The sequence below is a fragment of the Poromitra crassiceps genome, assembly GCF_964638095.1.
Source record: "Poromitra crassiceps genome assembly, chromosome: 10".
Classification (NCBI taxonomy): Eukaryota; Metazoa; Chordata; class Actinopteri; order Beryciformes; family Melamphaidae; genus Poromitra; species Poromitra crassiceps.
The window spans coordinates 48132094-48156138 of NC_139631.1; the positions used below are offsets into that span (position 1 = coordinate 48132094).

General features: G+C 44.6%; 1 protein-coding gene across 3 annotated transcripts in view; it reads right to left on the reverse strand.

Moving 5' to 3' along the window:
* Window positions 1–20729, reverse strand: part of brd3b (bromodomain containing 3b) — a 48883-nt gene extending 28154 nt beyond the window's left edge. For all 3 annotated transcript variants that reach the window (XM_083645093.1, XM_083645092.1, XM_083645091.1), the window contains exons 1-3: window positions 20629–20729; window positions 11231–11546; window positions 7915–8026 (exon numbers count right to left, since the gene is read on the reverse strand). In XM_083645093.1, the coding sequence (XP_083501219.1) occupies window positions 7915–8026; window positions 11231–11322 (204 nt within the window). In that variant the 5' untranslated portion in view covers window positions 11323–11546; window positions 20629–20729. The remainder of the gene's footprint in view (window positions 1–7914; window positions 8027–11230; window positions 11547–20628) is intronic.
* Window positions 20730–24045: the final 3316 nt, after the last annotated feature.

Consider the following 24045-nt stretch of genomic DNA (forward strand, 5'->3'; position numbering starts at 1 on the left):
CACAGTGACCTTGAACTTTGACCACCAAAATGTAATCAGTTCATCCTTGAGTCCAAGTCGATGTTTGAGACAAGTTTGATTAAATTCCGTCAAGGCATTGCTGAGATATCGTGTTAACAAGCTTGAAAATGGCGTTCGAGAGCTCACCTTGACCTTTGACCACCAAAATCTAATCAGATCATCCTTGAGTGTAAGGCGATGTTTGAGGCCAATTTGATGAAACTCCGTCAAGGCATTCGTGAGATATCGCGTTAACAAGCTGGAAAATGGCGTTTGAGAGGTCACAGTGACCTTGACCTTTGACCAGCAAAATGTAATCAGTTCATCCTTGAGTCCAAGTCGATGTTTGAGACAAGTTTGATTAAATTCCGTCAACGCATTCCTGAGATATCACGTTGGTTCATGGTTCATGGTTCATGGTTCCTACTCGCTCTTGGACTGAACGGTCGCAAATTCCTCCCTCTCCTGCTTTTCCTCTGACTTCCCTACAGCCTGCCCACTGCTCCAAAAAGCTTCTCCTTTCCGCTGTCTCTTCAAAATCTGAGGAATTATGGAACTAATAAGCTGGTCTCTCAACTAGGGATGGGCATCGAATTTCGAATTTTCGAATAATCGTTGTTATTATCAAGGTCGACTTTTATTATTGAAATTCGAAAATTTGTTTATTGAAAAAAAAGAAAAAAAAAAAAAGAAAAGAATTTGTGAGTGAAATGTTGCATTGTCTCCCCTGATTCTAAGTATAGTTGAATCGCTTGGTTTGAGCAAGTAAAACAATTTTTATAAGCAACCTCTCCCTCTTCATGGGATTTCATCCGCCATTCATTTTTCCATAAACCTTGCTTAAAATACTTATAAAAATTGTTTTACTTGCTCAAACCAAGCGATTCGACTATACTTAGAATCAGGGGAGACAATGCAACATTTCACTCACAAAAAAAAAAAAAAAAAAAAAAAAGTTTTTTTTTTTTACATTTTTAATTTTTTTTACATTTTATTTTTATTTTCGAATTTCGATTAAAAGTCGACTTTGGCCAGCGAATTTCGAATAGTGTTTTTGCTAGAAATGCCCATCCCTACTCTCAACGCAATTGATAAAATTATCTCCACGAAGAATGCTGGTTCCGGGGAGCCAAAGTGCCCAGATGGTACGTTTTCTGCTGGGTATGTGATGGACGGATGGATGAAATGGCAGACTTTATGCCTTGCCATTTTGACCGTTGAGGACGTCGAAGATGTTTACCTATTCGGATTCATGATAGCTGGACATTTGCTGATGGGTTTTGGCATCGCAGTCGTCTATCGCAAAATTTGCATGTTAATGGGGAAAAATGAAAGCCCAAAGATAGCCATTATCATGAATATGATTAACGAGTTGGCTCGTATTGTGAACACTCAGACTATTTCGATAACGGAACGCATACTAAAGGTGGATAGTATGTTTGCAGACGTGAACAGAAAGTTGGACGAGATTCTGGAGATGATGAAGACATAATACGGGACTGAAGTGTTTTAAGTTGAAGAGATGAGCTCCGAGGGAAAGATTTGGAATATACTTTTCACTCGGATAACCAAATTATCCATCATTGTTTTTCTTTCGGACTCCCAAACTGCCTGTTGGTGTAAGAAAATTCTCCCCGTGGAGGGGCCTGTGGAAACGAGGAGCCTAAACACCCCACAGTTCACCCTTTACCCAAACACCTGCAAGATAATGACTTTGGACGAGGCTGTATCCATAGCGACCGCTATGTTTTCGCTTACCATCCGGGAAGGAAACGGCCCCCATTATCAGGCCTACTGCACACAAGGACATATGGACATTCCTGACCACATTCCGCTCACTCAAACAGACACGCACACACCCACACAATCTATCCTCCCCCTCACGCCGTCTGGTCCTGCCTATCAGCCCTTGCAGCTACCCACTAGACCAGTGGTTCTCAACTGGTGGAGCCTGGGGACCCAATATTTTCCTTGTCATGAGGTCGCGACCCAAATTTCGGACTTTTTTTTTAAACCACTCAAATTTATTGCAAAAAATAGCGCATTAATACACAATGCCTCCATGCACTGTTATAAACCTCAAATTAACAAAAAAGTGCAACAGAAGTGCAACTAGGGCTAAAAACCAATTGAAATAAGGCAGACTTGAATTACAGGCCTATATGTTTTTAAATTTAAACAAGTCAAACTGGTCATGCTCAGAAAGTCTTATTTGAACTGTATGAAATATGAAATAAAAGGCAGACTTATCTTGAATTACATGCCTATATGTTTTTAAACAAGTTAATAATAAATTAAACTGGGGCCATGTTAATCCAGGTTCAATCATCTGAATTGAACTAAAATTAAATATGAAATGAAAAGGCAGACTTCTCTTGAATTACAGGCAGAACATATGCTTCAGCTTGTTAAACAAGTAAAACTGGTCAGGCTAATCCAGTTTCAATAATCTGAATTTAACTCAAATGAATCAGAATCAGAATCAGAATCAGTATCAGCTTTATTGGCCAAGTATGCAAACACATACAAGAATTGGAATATGAAATATGAAATAAAAACGCATGCATACTGAACAGATTATCAAGAAGAATATTCAGTAAATCAGTATTCCAGTAGTAGGCTACTTTACTTGAAACCTTAATCACAAGTAGGGGTGTCACGGTACATGTATTCGTCCCGTGAATTTACGGTATGACCCTCACGGTACCTCGTTTCACGGTACATGAAATGACACGACGAATACGTCAAATCCAGAAGCACCTAAACGCTGTTTGAACGGCATTGAATTTAATTGAATTAAACGCCACAGAAGAAGACACACCAAAACAACACAAGGGCCATAGAAATCCGCGTTCACAGAATGGGACGTTTTGTGGCGATAAGCTGTTTTGCAAATTCTGTCAACATCAAGCCAACGAGGTAAGCTTGCCAATGTAACGTTACGTAGCCGCGACAAATTCCTTTATAGTTGCGCGTTGCGGCTAAACGTTACATAACACTGACAAGGCTGTTAACTTGTAAACAAGCAACATACATCGCGTGGGATGAGTGATGCGGTCAAGCAGACATCTGCGGATGCAGACAGGCAAGCTGCAGTGAGGAAGAGGCGATGACTCCTTGTCATGTTCCAATAATCCATTAGATGACCGAACGTAATCATATTATGCTAAACAAAACTCACATCCAATAACGTTAAGGCGCTGACAGGGTTCTTTCCCGTACTTACTGGGAAAGTGAAACCCACCCCGTTGTCTGTCAGACAGTGGGGGTATCTTTCAACAGGGGTAAAGAAGTTTTTCTTCTTCTGCCGTTTTATTCTTCTTCTGAACATGTAGGTATTTTGACGTTGACTAAAGAAACACTGCCGCCTAGTGGCCGCTTTTAGATAGGATTCCAAATTAGTGCTTACATCAAACGCAAATGCTACATAAAACAAATACAACAGGGGGAGGGGTTGGTGGGAGTATTAGGCTACTCCACACATGCGCTCTGTTTACAAACTTGTGTACAATAAAGATTTAAAGTGGGGGGAAATGTCTTTGCCCTGTCAAACAGCTGGAATACAGACATCTGAGAGGGAGGCGCACCCCACACTTTGAAAATCACTGCTCTAGAGTAAAACCTTTTTGTGTGGATTGCCTAGATCTTATTAAATAGTGGACATTTATTCATTCCCACATATTAGACACTATTTCTGATGGTAAAAATAGCGTAAAAAGCAGAATTCAGACATATTCAAAGGGAAAAAAACAGAATTTGGGATTTGTTGCTTTTTTCCCCCATTTTCGTACCGTGCCGTATTCGTACCGAACCGTGACCCCAAAACCGAGGTACGTACCGAACCGTGACTTTTGTGTACCGTGACACCCCTAATCACAAGGCTGACATAACAGGCTTATAGGTTTGGGGGAATCAATGGGAAAACTGGGGATGCTTTTTGCTCCTGACAAGAGTCGCAAAGTCTGGAGTAATGGTAGACAAAGCAACTCTGAGGTCGTGCTCAACATCCAATCTGTTCCTCTGCTTTGTTTTCAGCTGGACCAGAGCTGAGAAACCACTTTCACAAAGATAGGTAGTGCTGAATGGGAGGATGATTTTGATTGCATGAGTGGCAAGGGCTGGATCATCACAGTACTGCACCAAAAGCGACTGAGGCTTACCTCTGCAAATGTCTTTTTCAGCGTCTGATCACATGACAGGTCCACGAGCTGACTCTCTTCGTTGCTTGGCAACATGACGCTTTCCATGTCTATCCTGAACGGATCACGGACCCAGTCGTTGTCCTCGGGTTTCTTCGGGAAGTAGTCCTTAAACCGCTCCTGCAGTTTAGTGAGATGTGCAGCAATAGTTTTCTTCAGAGCATTTTTGCTTGCAGTGTCCATTTGTTGTGCCTCATGACAAGCATTGGGAAACATGTCAAGTCTATTTTTGGAAACATGATTCGCCCACAATCCAAGCTTCTTTTTGAATGCCTCGACTTTATCAGACTGTTCAAAAATATTATGTCGCCTCCCTTGCATAGACACATTTAACGTGTTTAACTGTTCAAACACATCAGCGAGGTAAGCAACTTGAGCGAGCCACACATCGTCGCTAAACAGGTCGGCAAGAGGCGACTTGTTTTCTGATAGGAAACCTGCTATTTCTGTTCTAAGTTCATAGACGCGTGAGAGCACCTTTCCCCTCGAAAGCCAGCGGACTTCTGCATGATACAGCTCACTGCCCAGGTCGTAACATAACTTTTGAAAGCACCGTGCGTTCTTGGCGCTCCGTTTAATGTGGTTGACAACTTTGATGACATCTTTCAAAGTTTCATGAAGCACTGGCACCATATCCTTGGCTGCTAACGCCTCCCGATGCAGAAAACAGTGGTTCCAGGTCGCACTCGGTGCCTTTTCAAGTATTCGCTTCACCACCCCAGAATGTCTCCCAGTCATGCAGGCAGCGCCATCAGTTGTAATCCCAACGCACATATCCCAGTTTAACCCCACCGAGCCCAGATACAAATCCACACTACTGAAAATGTCCTCTGCCGTTGTAGTGGTGGGAAGGTCTCTGCTGCAGAGAAATTGCTCCTCCAAGTCCCCTTCCCACACATGCCTCACATAGTCAAGTCAAATCGCATGGCTAGAAATGTCTGTGGATTCGTCCATCTGTAATGAATAGTGATCACTTTTCTTGATGCGAGCTGTGGTCTGTTGTTTTATGTCGTCGGACATGTCTTGAATCCGCCTGCTTATGGTATCATTTGACAGCGGTATCGTTTTCAGCTTATCGGCTGCAGGCTGTCCCAGCACCTCTCTCGCCATGTCAACAGCTGCAGGTAAGATGAGGTCTTCTGCGATGGAGTGGGGCTTCTTTTGTTTGGCAATGCGGTGAGCTACGTGGTAAGATGCACGCAGGGCCTCCTCTTGCTTGGAACATGAAAACGTTAGGCACTTTTGCGACGCCCTCAGATCCTGGAGTCGTCTTTCAAAGTACTCAACAGGTTTATCTTTACAAGCGGAGTGTTTCGTTTCTAAATGGCGTTTCATTTTTGAGGGCTTCATGCTTTCGTGTGCCAACACTTCGCTACACACAACACACTGAGGCTTTTGTCCACTCTTGTCCTCAATGTACGAAAACCCATACTTAATGTATTCATTGTCATACTTGCGTTTCGCATTGTTTACATGCTCGACTAACCTCGTCGACTGGCAGGAGCACATCTGATGACACAAAAGTCAAGATGCTTGACACATTGACGCGCGCTACTTCCCGGTATGGCTCGTGTGCCCTTCAAAATAAAAGAGTAATTTTTTTTGACTTTTTTTTTTGTTTTTTGGGGGGTTTTTTGGCCAATGTCCGCGACCCAATCAAAACGGCCCCGCGACCCACCTTTGGGTCGCGACCCACCAGTTGAGAAACGCTGCACTAGACGCTCACCCCCACCCCACCCCATTTCTCTCGATCACATCGTATTGGAGCCATGATACATGGATGCTGCTATGAGCTGATAGCATAGCCTCCAGTCCAGTGTGGACGAGCTTCCCCCCCCCTTCCCACTGCTAAACCCCCGTTCCCCGCAAACCCACTCCCTCCCCGTCCTAGTTTTTCTTGTTTTCTACGTATGATAATTCCTTACATGTAACAACAAATGTTTATGTATTGTATAATATTCAAGCGTGCCATTATTCCTATTCAATCTAGTAATAATGTAATAGTCTTAATTTGAGTATAGAAGGTGATTCCCAATCGTGTGATGTTTTTGTCCCTCTGTTGTTTGTTGAGGACCGCAATGGAAATAAGCCAGTGGCTTTATTGTGTTTTTATCCTCGGTGATTGTCTGTGATTCCCTGTCTCTTTTGTTGACATTCACCAAATAAAGTCAATCAATCAATCAATCACGTTAACAAGCTTGAAAATGGCGTTTGAGAGGTCACAGTGACTTTGACCTTTGACTTTTGACCACCAAAATCTAATCAGTTGATCCTTGAGTCTAAGTAGATGTTTGAGGCAAATTTGATGAAATTCCGTCAAGGTATTCATGAGATATGGCGTTAACAAGCTTGAAAATGGCGTTCGAGAGGTCACAGTGACCTTGACCTTTGACCACCAAAATCTAATCAGATCATCCTTGAGTCTAAGTCGATGTTTGAGGCAAATTTGATGAAATTCCGTCCAGGCGTTCCTCAGATATCGCGTTAACAAACATCGTACGGACGGCCGTACGTACGGACGGACAACCCGGATCCATAATGCCTCCGGCCTGGCTATCGCCGGCGGAGGCATAAAAAGAAGGAGAACAACTGAAGAGATACCGCAGGGATGACGTATTTTTGTAGTTGCAACGCGGAAGTCCCGGACTTCCAAGTTCTTCACTGTTTCGGCCTATGGGATTTTTGAATGGGTTTTTGGCGCAATGCTTAAAATGAGGTCTGTGGTTAACGCAAGCTTATTCAAACGCGAACCTGTGTTCAGCAGGATAATCCTCACACATGAGGACCATCTACAGTGCGGCAGTACCTGCTAGTACAACAAGTGGAGTTGCTGCACCTGGCTACATTGAAGATTTCAGCTAAAAACAGAGTGTAAATTATGTATTTTCATGTCAACTTGGCATCTCAGGGCTTGTGGAGACTTGGATTATGCCAGGTGAGCAGTACAGAAGCATTTTATGTATTTTTTCTGTTGTTTTTTACATTCTTGCTCATGGGCCCCTTCACACTCAGCAGACAGTTGTACTTGCGTGACGCGGTCGGTCTCAATTTCTCCAAACTGGGACCGCGCTGACTGCATTCTACTCCATGTAGTACACAGACTGTATCCAAGTACCTCATAAATTCCCACTTCAATCAAACAGAACTATCCCTTTAATCTGCAATGTTGTCTGGGCAAGATAGTACTTATCCTACCAGCTACATTAGGATTATCTCTGCTCCATCTCACGCTCTCCAGGAAACTCAACATCTTCTCTATTTACAACAGTAACATACTTCAAGCATGCACTCTGCGACTAGTGGACTATTAGGGTACTAAACTAGACTAAGCCCTTGCTCACACAGGACGCAGAACGTAAGCAGAACTGAAGCTTGAAGTGGGCATAAGCTGATCTGATGCCTAACCGTTCACACAAGAAGCGTTCTCTTTTTCTCTCAGTGCCTCCTCGGCGCGCCTTGAACGCACCCACAACTCCCATTGACTTCATGCCTGGCAGCTTCAAGCTTCACGCGTCACGCCTGGAAAATAGGACTGAATCATGAACGATCGCTCCAGCGTGGCTTCAGCATGGCTTCGGCGTTGCTTCGGCGTGGGGCTGGTGTGAACGCTCTCACCTGGGACGCCGAAATGATACCGCGTGGCTTTGGCGTTACTTCAGCGTATAGTGTGAACAGCCACTAAATCAGTGAGTGAGGTGACAGACTGGAGACTTACGGCCAGGCAGAGCTTGATGGCGTCGACAGGCAGGTAGAAGGGCCAGGCGAACTGATGCTTCCAAAGTGTCTTCACCACCACGTTCTGCATGTACTGCAGCTGGTTGGTCTTCCTGTGGGACACAGCACACAGCGCTTAGCATAGAAACCAGAGAAACACAACGCTTTTCTTTACTGTTCCCTTGATCCGGGCTGTTTGTTGAGGAGTGGAACCAAAAGTCTCGCTCAAGGAGAAGTTAACTCGAAGTCTCGCGAGAGTCGAGTTGTTGCAGGAAGCTACAGCGACGACTTATTTGAGGTAATGTAATTATGTTATCGATCACATTCGCTAACCTCTTGCACTTTAAACAAGTCGGGATGTTTATCGGCGTTTGGCCTTTTAAACATCGTTTACAGACGGGCTATGTTGTGTCAGTGGGCAGCGGGATTCCCCTTAATGTCAGCAACATAACGTAAGCAAAAATAATTTCATATTTCGCTCTCTGTGCATGTCCAAGACAAGCCCGCGTGTGGTCAGAGCAGCCATGTTTGTTGTGTTGAACGCCCACGGCTGGAAGTTAAAGCAGCAGAGCCCTCGGCACTGCCTGCTACGCACACACACCCACACGGACACACTACCCCGCTGTCACATGCATGTAACATTACATTATTTATTTTAAAAGCATAAAAGCATGCAAATTATTTTTAACTCGGCGTACATGAACGTCATGAAAATATTTATTAAACTAATTTCCATGACTTTTCCAAAACTTTGGGGGATTTTATTTTTCCAGAACTTTTCCAGGACCTGGAAATTGTATTTTAAATGTCCATGACTTTTCCATGTTTTTAATGACCGTACGACCCCTGAATAACATGCCCATGGACATGTTGCATAGAGAGCCAAAGTGGAACGTCACTTCCTGCTTCAGCACTGTACCAGAGATTTTCATCCACCATTTATTTTCTTATCGACATTTCGTAAAATGCCTATAAAAAGGGTTTTACTGGTTCAAAACAAATGGTACAGATATATTTAGAAACAGGGGAGATAAAATAACATTTAACTCGGGCCAAAACATTAAAAAGAAATGCGGGTTTGAAGAAAATATTTTTTCGATGTTTTTTTTGGTCCTAGTGAAATGTTCTATGGTCTCTCCCGATTATAGCGTTAGCTGAACGTTTGGTTTGAACCAGTAAAACTCTTTTTATAAGCATTTTACGAAATGTCTATGGGAAAATAAATGGCGGATGAAAATCTCTGGTACAGTGCTGAAGCAGGAAGTAGGCGGGCACTTTGCCTCTCTATATGGACGATGCCACATGCCATTACAAATAACTTCATAATGGAGGACCTTTATGTAAACATTCTCATATTAGTTTCAGCTAGGGATGGGCAACGAATTTCGAATAATCGTTTTTATTATCAAGATCGACTTTTATTATTGAAAGTTGAAAATCGTTTTTTTTATTATTTATAATTTTTTTATTTTTACCCGCGCCTGTCTCTTTAAGAATGACTCCGTTTGTCCATGTGACGTTGCCGTAGGAGCTGCGCACTGCGCACTGGAGCGCAACGGTTCTAGGCTCAGCTGACAGCAGTGCAGCACCCAGTAGCTCTAGAAACGCTAGAAATGTAGTAGAAATGGTCTTAAACTGTCTATATTACAGCAACACTCAGCCACAAGGAAAAGGTTTCAAGGCTCGTTACTGCATGAAGAAAAGCTGATATTCTGTCTACTGTTCCCTGAGGCGTGATTTCGAATCGCACATAGGTTACGCAAAAACCACGCCCTGTGCCCGCCTACGCAGCAGTCAAGCGCCGGGATTGGCCAGGCGCTCATGCTCATGTTGGGCTTGGCTGGACTGGGGGGGGGGGAGGGGCTAGGCCTATGTGCTGTAGCCTATTGTATTGTTAATTTGATATTTTTTATAGTTTTCATTTGCAGGTTAAACTGTCAGCTGAGCTCTGTTATTGAAGCTTTGGCTAAAGGACTGAATTTTACAATGTTTTGAAATAAATGTTTAAAAATCGATTGTGTGTTAAAAGCTTGTGTTACGTTTTCATTGGCGTTAATACTAGGGATGGGCATCGAATTTCGAATTTTCGAATAATCGTTATTATCAAGGTCGACTTTTATTATTGAAAGTCGAAATTCGAAAAAAAAATGTAAAAAACCCCCCTTTTTTTTTTTTTTGAGTGAAATGTTGCATTGTCTCCCCTGATTCTAAGTATAGTCGAATCGCTTGGTTTGAGCAAGTAAAACAATGTTTATAAGCATTTTAAGCAAGGTTTATGGAAAAATGAATGGCGGATGAAATCCCATGAAGAGGGAGAGGGGGTGACTTTGGCACCCCTTTGGCACTCAGACCTGAGCCTACTAAATATTTAATCTCATGATTGTCAAAACTGTTTTTTATTTTCGAAAATGTCAATGTCATGTAACATGTTCTTTACTTCAGTGGTGCAATGCTTGTTTGAGCTAAAAATCCACAGCTGAAGCTTTTTCTATTAATTAATAAAGCCTTAGACTTAGAATCAGGGGAGACAATGCAACATTTCACTCACAAAAAAAACTTTTTTTTAAACTTTTTTTTTTACATTTTTTTTTCTTTTTCCCGAATTTCGATTAAAAGTCGACTTTGGCCAGCGAATTTCGAATAGTGTTTTTGCTAGAAATGCCCATCCCTAGTTAATACACTAATAATTAATTTCAATGTCCCCTATCAAGAGCAATTCAGTTGGTTCATGATTGTGGTGTGGGAGATTCCAGCTGTCAAAAGAAGACAAAAGACTTGCTCCTGGCTGCTGCGTAGGCGGGCACAGGGCGTGGTTTTTGCGTAACCTATGTGCGATTCGAAATCATGCTTCCCTGAGCCATCTCGGCGCTACGCTAATGCTAACGGCTAACGTAGGTCTGGCTGCCTATTGAGAATAAGAGTGCCAAAGTCACCCCCTCTCCCTGTCCATGGGATTTCATCCGCCATTAATTTTTCCATAGACCTTGCGTAAAATGCTTATAAAAATTGTTTTACTTCCTCAAACCAAGCGATTCAACTATGCTTAGAATCAGGGGAGACCATGTCAAATTTGACTCGCAAAAAAAAGATGGGTGGGCGAATTTCGCCGAAAAGCCGACTTTGGCCCAGCGGCCCTAGAGTTTTTGCTAGAATGACCCATCCCTAGTTTCAACAATATTTTTCTTCAAAGCAAAATACGTGTTTGTTTTTGCCCGTGTGTAAGTGCTCTGGGTCTCTCTGTCAGTCAGTTACCTGCCTGTCAGTCAGTTAGCTGTCTGTCTGTCAATTACCTGTCTGTCTAACTGTCTGTCAGTTACCTGCCGGGCTTGGTGGGGTTGGTGACCTCCGGGGGGGAGGGGTTGGTGAGGGGAGGGGGGGTAGGGGGCGCGGCCTCGGGGGCGTCCGACATGGTGGACCACGCTGATGCAGCAATGCACCCTGGGACGGCAGCGTCTGTCCGGCCTGCCTGGAGACCCCTGGAGACAACCTCTCTAGGTCCGGTGTGTGTGTGTGTGTGTGTGCTGGTGTGTGTATTAAGTGTGTATTCAGCTCAGTGTGTGTTCTTCTCGGTTCTTCAGCTCCCTGTTCCCCCTGTGGAGCGAAACTGCCATCGCATGACCTCGGTCTGACACTCTGATGAGAGAGAGACAGAGAGACAGGCAGAGAGAGAGAGAGACAGACAGACAGAGAGAGAGACAGAGAGAGAGAGACAGGCAGAGAGAGAGACAGGCAGGGAGAGAGAGAGAGAGAGACAGAAAGGGTTAGCAGCAACACAGATAACAGTAGAGCTGCAATAATTAAATCAATTAGTTTGAGTATTTTTTAAGGGAAAAGAAAGAAAGAAGAAATAAAAATTATCTGATTCCAGCTTGTTAATGTGAATATTTTCTGGTTTATTTACTCCTCTATGACAGTAAACTGAATATCTTTGGGTTGTGGACAAAACAAGAGATTTGAGGACATCATCTTGGGCAGGAACTGGCCCGCGGGCTGCATCCGTTGCTTAGTTTCTGAAGAAAGGAAGATGCTTTTTCTGCGGGTAATGCTGCCATCCCACAATTCCTTGCGGCTGTGGAGTCTACTGGCTTCTACAGAGGCACCATTGAAAGCCTGCTGACTGGCTGCTTCACCACCTGGTACGGGAACTGTACCACCATGGACCGCAGGGCGCTATGGAGAGTGAGACGCGCGGCCCAGCGCGTAACAGAATGTGAGTTGCCAGATCTGCATGAACTGTACAAACAGCGGTGCCTCAGGAGGTCCCTGAAGATCATCAAAGACACAAACCATCCCCACAACAGCCTGTTCTCCCTGTTACCCTCAGGGAGAAGATACAGGGTTCCAAAAGCACGCACAAATCGCTTGAGGAACAGTTTCTTCCCGCAGGCCACGAGACTCCTTAACATACACAAATAGTGTAGTAGCCGTACTGTACCGTACTGTAGCTGCTACCATTACGTATGTCTAATGTTTAATTGTATGTTTAATAAGGAATATGCTATTTGCACCTGTATGTCAAATACGCCGAATTTAAAACGCAGAGTTTAATTGTATGTTTAATAAGGAATATGCTATTTGCACCTGTATGTCAAATACGCCGAATTTAAAATGTTTAAGCACGTCTAAAGTATGCACATGACATGTGCACCTATGTGCAGTGAATATGCCACTGTCTCTGACTTGTCTTATCACTATACTGCCTTATTGCGTGTTGTGTCTCTTGTTGTTTTTGCACTCATATGCCCTGTTATATTTGAACTATGTTGTAAACGGAGTTCACAGCACAAGAATTTCACACGTGATACTTGTACCATGGAGTGACAATAAAAATGTTGAATCTTGAATCTTGAGTCATCAACACACGACCCCTGTCGGTGTTTTGAGAGAGGTTTCAGAAGAGTGACCCCTATCGGCCTGAAAACGACATACTGCACGTTTAAACAATTATGTTATAACGTCCTTTGTTTAATACCTGCACCTATATGCCCTGTTATTTTGCACAATGTTGTAACGGAGTCTACAGCACAATAATTTCACATGTGATACTTGTACTACGGAGTGACAATTAAAAAATCTTGAATCTCTTTAATCTCTTAATAGTGTCCGGTAAATAATCGATATGGCCGGAATTGACAAGAGGAAACGTGAAGCGAGTCATGCCGGCGGCTTAAGTTATAAACAATGCGTGACAATTATACTCGAATGTTCGCGATATGGTCATTTCTACATCTCACGTGGCACAAGCCGCGATACATCGAGTATATTCGATATATCGCCCAGCCCTAAACCGTACCGTTTCAAATTGTCATTATCATTAAAACCGTGGTACAGTGCTTTGAAAAACATGGTAAATACTGTCCATCATCAACCAAAGTTGCCAACCGTCTCCCAGATGCAAACGTGCAGCCTTGGAGAAATGATTTCAGTGAGTGTATCAATCCTTTTTGGGTCTGAGTTTTCAATACACAAGATTGTAAAGTGATTTCAGTGAGTCTCTCAGTACTTTTTTTAACATTTTCAGTAATTTCTTACGAATACCGTGATAATACAATAACCGTGATAGTTTTGGTCACGATAATCGTGATGTGAAATTTTCATACCGCTACATCTCTATGAGAGATACACAGCTCTCATTCATTGACTAGCTCAGTCCGTTAACGTTACGCTGAGCCCACCTGGATCAATTAGTAGCATTTCATGGCAAATAATATCCGCACGTCGCACTGAGAGCAGCTGGATGAAAATCGACCATCAGGACAAATGAGGAGCTTTATTTTGTCACAAGTTTATAAGCCTAGAAGATTAGAAGAAAGTTGAGCGGCGGACGGTCTTGAGCCGAGTCAAAATGTGACTACTTGTTCTCCTGTGAGCATGTGGGAAGACCGGAGGAGAGGAGATGTGCGTGCAGCCTGCCTGCGTAGTGCGTATCATTTGAAATGCAACCCGTTATTCTTATTAAGACTGGCTATAGCCTACTGAACTTCTTTTGGCAGTGTGCCTGTAATTAATATAATAACGTAGACTACAATAAAACAAATAATAATAATAATAATAAATATAGTCGCAAGCGGCGATGACGGGGTCCAAGCATGGTCAGTAAGGGTGTAGTGGTCAGTAAGGGTGTTGGGGTCAGTCAGGGTGTTGTGGTCACTAAAGGCGTTGTGGTCAGCCTGGGGGTTGTGGTCAGCCAGGGGGCTGTGGTCAGTCAGGGTGTTGTGGTCAGTCAGGGGGTTGTGGTCAGTCAGGGTGTTGTGGTCAGTAAGGGTGTTGTGGTCACTAAAGGCGTTGTGGTCAGCCAGGGGGTTGTGGTCACTAAAGGCGTTGTGGTCAGCCTGGGGGTTGTGGTCAGTCAGGGTGTTGCGCTCAGTAAGGGTGTTGTGGTCAGTAAGGGTGTTGTGGTCAGTAAGGGTGTTGGGGTCAGTAAGGGTGTTGTGGTCAGCCAGGGGGTTGTGGTCAGCCAGGGGGTTGTGGTCAGCCAGGGGGTTGTGGTCAGTCAGGGTGTTGGGGTCAGTCAGGGGGTTGTGGTCAGCCAGGGGGTTGTGGTCAGTAATGGTGTTGGGGTCAGTAAGGGTGTTGGGGTCAGTCAGGGGGTTGTGGTCAGCCAGGGGGTTGTGGTCAGTCAGGGTGTTGGGGTCAGTCAGGGGGTTGTGGTCAGTCAGGGGGTTGTGGTCAGTCAGGGTGTTGCGCTCAGTAAGGGTGTTGTGGTCAGTAAGGGTGTTGGGGTCAGTCAGGGTGTTGTGGTCAGTCAGGGGGTTGTGGTCAGTCAGGGGGTTGTGGTCAGCCAGGGGGTTGTGGTCAGCCAGGGTGTTGTGGTCAGCCAGGGTGTTGTGGTCAGTCAGGGGGTTGTGGTCAGTCAGGGTGTTGCGCTCAGTAAGGGTGTTGTGGTCAGCAAGGGTGTTGGGGTCAGTCAGGGTGTTGTGGTCAGCCAGGGGGTTGTGGTCAGCCAGGGTGTTGTGGTCAGCCAGGGTGTTGTGGTCAGCCAGGGTGTTGTGGTCAGTCAGGGTGTTGGGGTCAGTCAGGGGGTTGTGGTCAGCCAGGGGGTTGTGGTCAGTAATGGTGTTGGGGTCAGTAAGGGTGTTTGGGTCAGTCAGGGTGTTGGGGTCAGTCAGGGTGTTGGGGTCAGTCAGGGTGTTGTGGTCAGTAAGGGTGTTGGGGTCAGTAAGGGTGTTGGGGTCAGTAATGGTGTTGGGGTCAGTCAGGGTGTTGTGGTCAGTAAGGGTGTTGGGGTCAGTCAGGGTGTTGTGGTCAGCCAGGGGGTTGTGGTCAGTAATGGTGTTGGGGTCAGTAAGGGTGTTGGGGTCAGTAAGGGTGTTGGGGTCAGTCAGGGTGTTGTGGTCAGCCAGGGGGTTGTGGTCAGCCAGGGGGTTGTGGTCAGCCAGGGGGTTGTGGTCAGTCAGGGTGTTGTGGTCAGTCAAGGCGTTGTGGTCAGTCAAGTAATAGCAGTAGCAGTAGTGGTGGTGGTGGTAGTAGTAGTAGTAGTAGCAGTAGTAGGCCTAGTACTAATAGTAGCAGTAGTAGCAGCAGAAGTACTAAGAATAGTAGTAGTAGTAGCAGCAGCAGCAGTAGTAGTGGTGGTTGGCTGTTATAGCGCCACCATCTGGTGGATTGGTGTAATTTTTTCCTCTGAGTAGTGGGTGATGTCTTGCAACTATGTGGAAAGGTGGGTGATGTGAGGCGTATGGTTTCTGAGATCCACACACTTTTAGGGCAGGAAAAGAACAAAAGCAAATACACACAAGTTTAGACATTTATCATTTCAAAACGGTTTCACGTATCCAAAATCCTTTGATAAATTTAGGTGGTAAAAATGGTCTAAATCTAGGCACGCATCGTTAAAAATGCCCGACTTTGCAGTGCTCTTCCTAATCAGGTAAGCTGCCTGAAACTGTAGGCTGCTCAGCCACATCGCTCGGTTAGTTAACGACCAAGTAACGTTACATAATGTCATTATTGAGTTGTGTGCATTATCAAAATAACAATATATCTTTGCAAGTTACAGAATAATTATCTACGCTATCCCCAGTTATAAAGGAATGCACGATATGTATGACTAGGCTTGGCCAATTGACAGCGCCAGTGCGTATGGGTCTGTAAGACATATCCCATTAAACAACGTTAATTTCGATGCATAACATTGCTCATCACTAGGCGATAAGCTGTGGTAGTAAGCCGAGAACTGCATTTTAAAACTAAAATATAACTGTGTGTTGCAGATGGGCATAGAGCAGTCCTGACAGCGGGGCTTTTTCACTGTCTGTGAATGCTGGGCTGATGGTTTTCTGCCTACACGTTGCGCGCGCAGCTCAATGTTGACAAGCTGTATAAGGGGTCTATAAGCTATTTGCTTTTGTTTAAGTAACATTATTTTGAAAGTTTTAACCCAAAGTTTTCCAGCCCATCCCGAAAATGGTGGCTGGAGGTATGCTCCCGAAGGAGACAGACGCACGCTTCTTCATAGCGCATGCCCGATAAAACTCGTTCAAAACGTTGCACTAGTTTGCTGACTACACTGTCGTTTCCCATAACGTTAGTCACAAGAAATGTGGAGAAAGAATCACTTTTTGGGAGACAATCGCTTCATGGTGATCACTGTTCAGCTGCAGCTGTAATGTTAATCACACAGGTCAGTTTTCACTTTTTGGCAGAACACCGGACCTTGTAATCTGTGGATTTACGTTAGTGTAACAGTGATCATAAAGTAAAATGGATGATACTGGACAATGGACATGTATTGGAATTGAGCCTTCGTTTGTTTCACAACACTTGCTCCAAAGCGCTAATGCCATCCATCCAACCATCGGAGCTGCTGTCTGAGGTAGGCTTTAGATGTTAGCTTAGCGTCACCTCACCTAATATCACAGTCAGTCAGTCCCTCTCCTCACATGCTCCAGGTAACGTTTACATGCCCATTTACGCAAGGTTATGCCTACTTTTACTTTGAAACTGTGGCGGGGAATGAGTTAAGAGCCATTTGAAAGTGAAACCGTTAATTAAATTCGTCATAATCGTCAATAAAACAACAACTCACCCCAGCGCCGTGTATTCAGGCTAAATATACCGTAGTCCTTTTAACTTTCGGAAGCCTTTGCCCTCAACAAAGTTGTGAATATGAGCTGCGTTATCTTGTGTGGCTAACGGATTAGCTTGTCTGGCTAACACGTTAGCAATATATAGCGTCCACATGCCCTTGCGTCCACATGCCTGTGCTGAATGTCGGTCGAGTGGTTAACGTTATATGCCAGTTTTATCTGACACAGCCTACATACATACAACCATATTTTCATTTACTGGATCAAAATACTGCCAAACTGCGCTGGTTCTGTTCCTTTCCTCTACGTTACAGCCAATAATGCTCCACTCCCACTAACACATGCCAGGTCTGTTTACATCCAGACATTAGAGGAGGGAAGCTACAGTAGTGGCCGGTAAAGACGCAACAGCTCCCGCCTGCATTGTTTGTTATTATGATCATTTAAATAAGATAGCTTTTATTTATAATGATCAGCTATCAGGTATAGTGCACTCAGTAGTCAGTACACTGCACAAAATAAGAAAAAAAATACACTACAAAATATATATATATATATATATATATTTTTAGACCCCATTTCGACCAATCGATTGGTCGGAGCTGTGGTCGATTTCTGGTCAGGATAATCTTTGGTCGAGGGCAGCCCTATTGCGTTCGTACCAGACAGATATTGCGATTGCCATATGCAATACGATTTTAGTGGGAATGGCAATTTTTTTATTTATTTTTCACACAAAATAAAATAAAAATGTGATGTGATTTTTACTGGGGTCTGTACCAAACAAGCAGGGATTAGCATGTTCCCTTACGTCTGGAGAATATGATTCGTAGCCTCGGACATCTCTGTAGCACAACGCTTTATTTAATGGTATGTTGTGACACATTTTTCCTTTATCAAATAATTGCAGGCTCCTGCAATTTGGATCGTGCACTTAGCCATGTTGCGATTTCGATTTGATTAATTGTGCAGCCCTCAAGCTGTTTTTAACTCTGAGTTACAACATGCACAGGTAGCTAATTTTACCGGTAGTGGTAAAGCTGTTGAATTCAACATATTGCTATAATCAGAACTCGGGCCTTCACGCGGCCGATGCGGGTTCGAATCCGACACTACGTCCTTTGCCGCATGTCATCACCTCTCTCCCCAGCTTTCCTGCCTGCCTACTGTCCTGTCTAATAAAGGCAAATGGCCAAAAAATAATCTAAAAAAAACAAAAGATACGTGAATTTCTGACCTGTAATTCCGACGCACAACCATTAAATTCATTTTTTACATGTCGGAGCTCATTTTTTCCAGTGTTCCGAGTTGTCTTGAACACGGTATAACCACACCAGTCCCAAGTCAGTCTAAAGTCTTGAGGAAGAAGTCTCAAGTCAAGTCTAAATGTAGATCACAAGTCAAGTCCATGTCATTAATGTCAAGTCCAAAGTCTAAATGTAGATTACCAAGTCAAGTCCATGTCATTAATGTCAAGTCCAAAGTCTAAATGTAGATTACCAAGTCAAGTCCATGTCATTAATGTCAAGTCCAAAGTCTAAATGTAGATTACCAAGTCAAGTCCATGTCATTAATGTCAAGTCCAAAGTCTAAATGTAGATTACCAAGTCAAGTCCATGTCATTAATGTCAAGTCCAAAGTCTAAATGTAGATTACCAAGTCAAGTCCATGTCATTAATGTCAAGTCCAAAGTCTAAATGTAGATTACCAAGTCAAGTCCATGTCATTAATGTCAAGTCCAAAGTCTAAATGTAGATTACCAAGTCAAGTCCATGTCATTAATGTCAAGTCCAAAGTCTAAATGTAGATTACCAAGTCAAGTCCATGTCATTAATGTCAAGTCCAAAGTCTAAATGTAGATTACCAAGTCAAGTCCATGTCGTTAATGTAAAGTCCAAAGTCTAAATGTAGATTACCAAGTCAAGTCCATGTCGTTAATGGCAAGTCCAAAGTCTAAATGTAGATTACCAAGTCAAGTCCATGTCATTAATGTCAAGTCCAAAGTCTAAATGTAGATTACCAAGTCAAGTCCATGTCATTAATGTCAAGTCCAAAGTCTAAATGTAGATTACCAAGTCAAGTCCATGTCGTTAATGTCAAGTCAAGTCTAATGAAGAACACCAACAATTTACACGCACACTAATAATAATAATTAATAATAATAATGAATTAACGGTGAGACGCTAATAAAGCGTTTATTATCGGATTTCTAGAGTTACCTGATTAACAAGTGGTTATGTAAACAGCATCCTTTACTGGATAAAGGACGTTATCGGTTTATGAGAAAAGCGATGAACACACCTAGGTTTCTGCTGAATCATCAGGTTTATTCATTGCAGTCCATGTCCACTCACAGACTTTGAGGTGAGTTCCCGCTATTTACTAAGTGCATGTAAACACGGAAATCAGATTATTGCCAGTTGCATGATTATTCTCTCAGTTATCTGTTTATTGTGTGCATGTAAATGCACTCTACGTAACGTCTGTTTTGTGGACCCAGGAAGAATAGCTGCTGCAATTCTGTAGCTAATGGGGATTCAAATAAACTTCAAACTCAAGTCAGAACAAGTCAGGTCAGTCCAGTATCAATTTAATATCTTAAAGCAAACTAACTATCTAGGACTTTTCAATGCAACGTGGTTTAAATAGGATAAAAACTTGGTAAGAGCATCATGAGTTTGATTTCTATAATCAGTTTCAACTTCAATAAATTCAATCATTCCATACGAATTCAGAAAACAGAATTGAAATTCAGTCAGTCTGCTGGCCTGGAACAAATCTGATCACTTTCAATCCAAGTCATTTACATAAACACCAGATCTCAAGTCACTTTGACCTTTTCAATCAAGTCAGAGGCGAGAAGTCACCAGAACCCCAAGTAAAGTCATCTCCTCATGCATCTAATCATGTCTCAAGCAATTAAAACTGGGACTTGAGTCCAAGTCACGTGACTCGAGCCCTCACCTCACTTAACTAGCTTGCAAAGAAACAAACAGTTAGCGACAAAGCAGATGAGGCTGACATGGAGAATGACACCGAGTCAACAGATGTTGCTCTGTCTGTCTGCATGCTGCGGCTCAGCAGCTAGCTACAGGCTAACAGGCTAACTATTGCAAATGTGCCATCTAGCAAAACACAACAGCGACCTGCTTCAACAGCACGTCTCCTCGGTGACGTCTCGGTGACGTGGGCAATTTGGATCTTTGCTGCTCCTTAATTGTAGAAAAACGCGTTTCTGGTGCTTAACGCTATCCAGGTGCAAATATTTTTGCCTGCTAGCGAAACATCCCATTTATCTCGCTTTAAAAAGATGGCGGGCAAGGCAATGCAATACATTAGCTGGGTCGCTAGCTAGCTAAATAAGCCAAGCTAACGTTACTCATCTATGATGCACATTCTACATATTGTCAATAGTGAAGGGCGTGGGCAGAGCCGAGCTCGTGCTATAGGAAATATCTTGACCAACATCCGCGTGTGAAGTGAAAAATGACCAAATTAATGTGATGAAGGCTTTAAACTTTGCATATGTTAACGCTAGCTGTTTAGCTGGCTAATAGCCTGTTAGCCTGTTAGCTGAGCTTTGTCTCCAGGCGCCGAGCCGAGCCGAGCGGCCAGCCGCCCAGAGACTCAAAAGCCGCCTCTCTGCAGGCGCTCAGCCAGCAACAGTAGAGAGAAGATATCTTTACTTTATCTGTAGTCCTAAAGTTTGTCCAGCGGTGATCTCCGCGCAGGTTTCTGGAAGCTTTTTATTTAGCGAAGTAGCATAATAGATGAGTTATCAGCTGTCTACAGCTCCGTGTGCGCAGGCGCAGTGGCGAGCGGCATCATGGCTGTTGTTGTGCTGTGATTGGCCGGCGGCTGTGTGAGAAGCAGTGATTGGCTGGGGGTACCTGGGCTGCTGTGATTGGCTGTTGGGGAATATGAAACGCTGTGATTGGCAGGCGGGGTATCTGGGCTGCTGTGATTGGCCGGTGTAACGCATGGGTTGCTGTGATTGGCAGGGTAGGGTTTCCGGGCTCCAGACCGGCGCTGGCTGTGGGACTACATTTCCCGACATGCAGAGCGCATGGGCCCGCTCTGCAGCAGCAGACCAGCGCTCCCAGTTCAGCCGTGTGACTCCAGTTTAACCTGTCTGTCTGTCTGTCTGTCTGTCTGTCTGTCTGTCTGTCTGTCTGTCTGTCTGTCTGTCTGTCTGTCATCAGTCTGAACTTCCAAATCTAGTCTACTAGTTTATAGCCTAGTAGTGACATGCTGCCTACATGCCAGCAGACAGACAGACAGGCTCAGGCGAGTTTCATCATACTAGCTCTATAATGGAGTCTTCCTCTGTGTGAGTGAAGTCAGTATCAGTGTTTTGATAAGCTGTGTGTAAATGACTAATCTGATGCCATGGGAAGGAAATGGTTTGACTAACTCAAATCATTTTGTAGTTCCACATTCTATTCTAAGTCACTTCTATTTTATTCTATTTTATTGTTATGATACATTCTTATGCCTCTTACAATGTGTGATGTTTATATATTTTTTCATGCCTGAGTGTGAGCAACTGTAGCATGACTCAATTTTCCCTCGGGGATCAATAAAGTGATTCTGATTCTGATACACACCAATCACGATTCTTACTCTTTATATGTTTTTTGTATCAAAGGTTAATTTTGGCCATCTATGCATTCTGGTCATTGAGTAATGTCACATAACCTTTAAAGGGAGGCTATAAGCCAGGGATACTCAACTTGCTTTGCCGGGGGCCACTTTCGTGAAATGATAGAAGGCCAGGGGCCAGTTAATAAACAATCAATATACATTTTTCTGTAGCGGATTGTAGGTGTCAGACGGAGTTTAGTCTGACAATGTTGTGCACACCGGATAGTTAGTTAGGTTAAGTACATACATAAGTGCCTGGGTAGCGAGCAGACAGCGGTATTTGACAATTTAGCAGCTAAATCATAGATTATTGAAAGATATTCCATATTCCAGACTGAAATGCTATAACAGAAGTGTGCGTTGTTTTGTTTTTTTTGCAATTCCATCGCGGGCCACACGGGGCGCCCGTATCCCGTATCACTGCTATAGGCTAATTGTGGTTTGACTGCCGTGAGTCACCACACCCTCCCCCAACAAAAAGGCAACTTGACCTTTTTCACAGCAGCTATTTTGTGTCTAAAAGGCAGGGTCTTTCATAAACTTCTACAACTATGACAAAACATGTTCGTCGACTACATATTTTCTGATGAAAACTCCCTACTGGCAGGCCTCCCTGCATGCACCTTCAAACCTCTGTAGATGATCCAAAATGCGGCGTCGCGTCTGATCTTCAACCAGCCCAAAAGAACACGTCACACCGCTGCTCATTTCCCTCCACTGCCTCCTTGTGGCTGCTGTCCATATCAAATTCAAAGCCTTGACACTCGCTTACAAAACTGCAACAAAAACAGCGCCTGCCTACATGTACCTGAATTCCCTCATTCAGGTCTACACCCCCTCCTGCCTACATGAATTCCCTCATTCAGGTCTAGACCCCTCCTGCCTACCTGAACTCCCTCATTCAGGTCTACACCCCCTCCTGCCTACCTGAACTCCCTCATTCAGGTCTACACCCCCTCCTGCCTACCTGAACTCCCTCATTCAGGTCTACACCCCCTCCTGCCTACCTGAACTCCCTCATTCAGGTCTACACCCCCTCCTGCCTACCTGAACTCCCTCATTCAGGTCTACACCCCCTCCTGCCTACATGAACTCCCTCATTCAGGTATACACCCCCTCCTGCCTACATGAACTCCCTCATTCAGGTCTACACCCCCTCCTGCCTACCTGAACTCCCTCATTCAGGTCTACACCCCCTCCTGCCTACATGAACTCCCTCATTCAGGTCTACACCCCCTCCTGCCTACCTGAACTCCCTCATTCAGGTCTACACCCCCTCCTGCCTACATGAACTCCCTCATTCAGGTCTACACCCCCTCCTGCCTACCTGAACTCCCTCATTCAGGTCTACACCCCCTCCTGCCTACCTGAACTCCCTCATTCAGGTCTACACCCCCTCCTGCCTACCTGAACTCCCTCATTCAGGTCTACACCCCCTCATTCAGGTCTACACCCCCTCCTGCCTACCTGAACTCCCTCATTCAGGTCTACACCCCCTCCTGCCTACCTGAACTCCCTCATTCAGGTCTACACCCCCTCCTGCCTACCTGAACTCCCTCATTCAGGTCTACACCCCCTCCTGCCTACCTGAACTCCCTCATTCAGGTCTACACCCCCTCCTGCCTACATGAACTCCCTCATTCAGGTCTACACCCCCTCCTGCCTACCTGAACTCCCTCATTCAGGTCTACACCCCCTCCTGCCTACATGAACTCCCTCATTCAGGTCTACACCCCCTCCTGCCTACCTGAACTCCCTCATTCAGGTCTACACCCCCTCCTGCCTACCTGAACTCCCTCATTCAGGTCTACACCCCCTCCTGCCTACCTGAACTCCCTCATTCAGGTCTACACCCCCTCCTGCCTACCTGAACTCCCTCATTCAGGTCTACACCCCCTCCTGCCTACCTGAACTCCCTCATTCAGGTCTACACCCCCTCCTGCCTACCTGAACTCCCTCATTCAGGTCTACACCCCCTCATTCAGGTCTACACCCCCTCCTGCCTACCTGAACTCCCTCATTCAGGTCTACACCCCCTCCTGCCTACCTGAACTCCCTCATTCAGGTCTACACCCCCTCCTGCCTACCTGAACTCCCTCATTCAGGTCTACACCCCCTCCTGCCTACCTGAACTCCCTCATTCAGGTCTACACCCCCTCCTGCCTACATGAACTCCCTCATTCAGGTCTACACCCCCTCCTGCCTACCTGAACTCCCTCATTCAGGTCTACACCCCCTCCTGCCTACATGAACTCCCTCATTCAGGTCTACCCCCCTCCTGCCTACCTGAACTCCCTCATTCAGGTCTACACCCCCTCATTCAGGTCTACACCCCCTCCTGCCTACCTGAACTCCCTCATTCAGGTCTACCCCCACTACACTCTGCTAATGAAAGGCTACTGTCCTTAGTAGTTTCCCGGTGGTGGAACGACTTTCTGACTTACCAAACTCCATCCGAT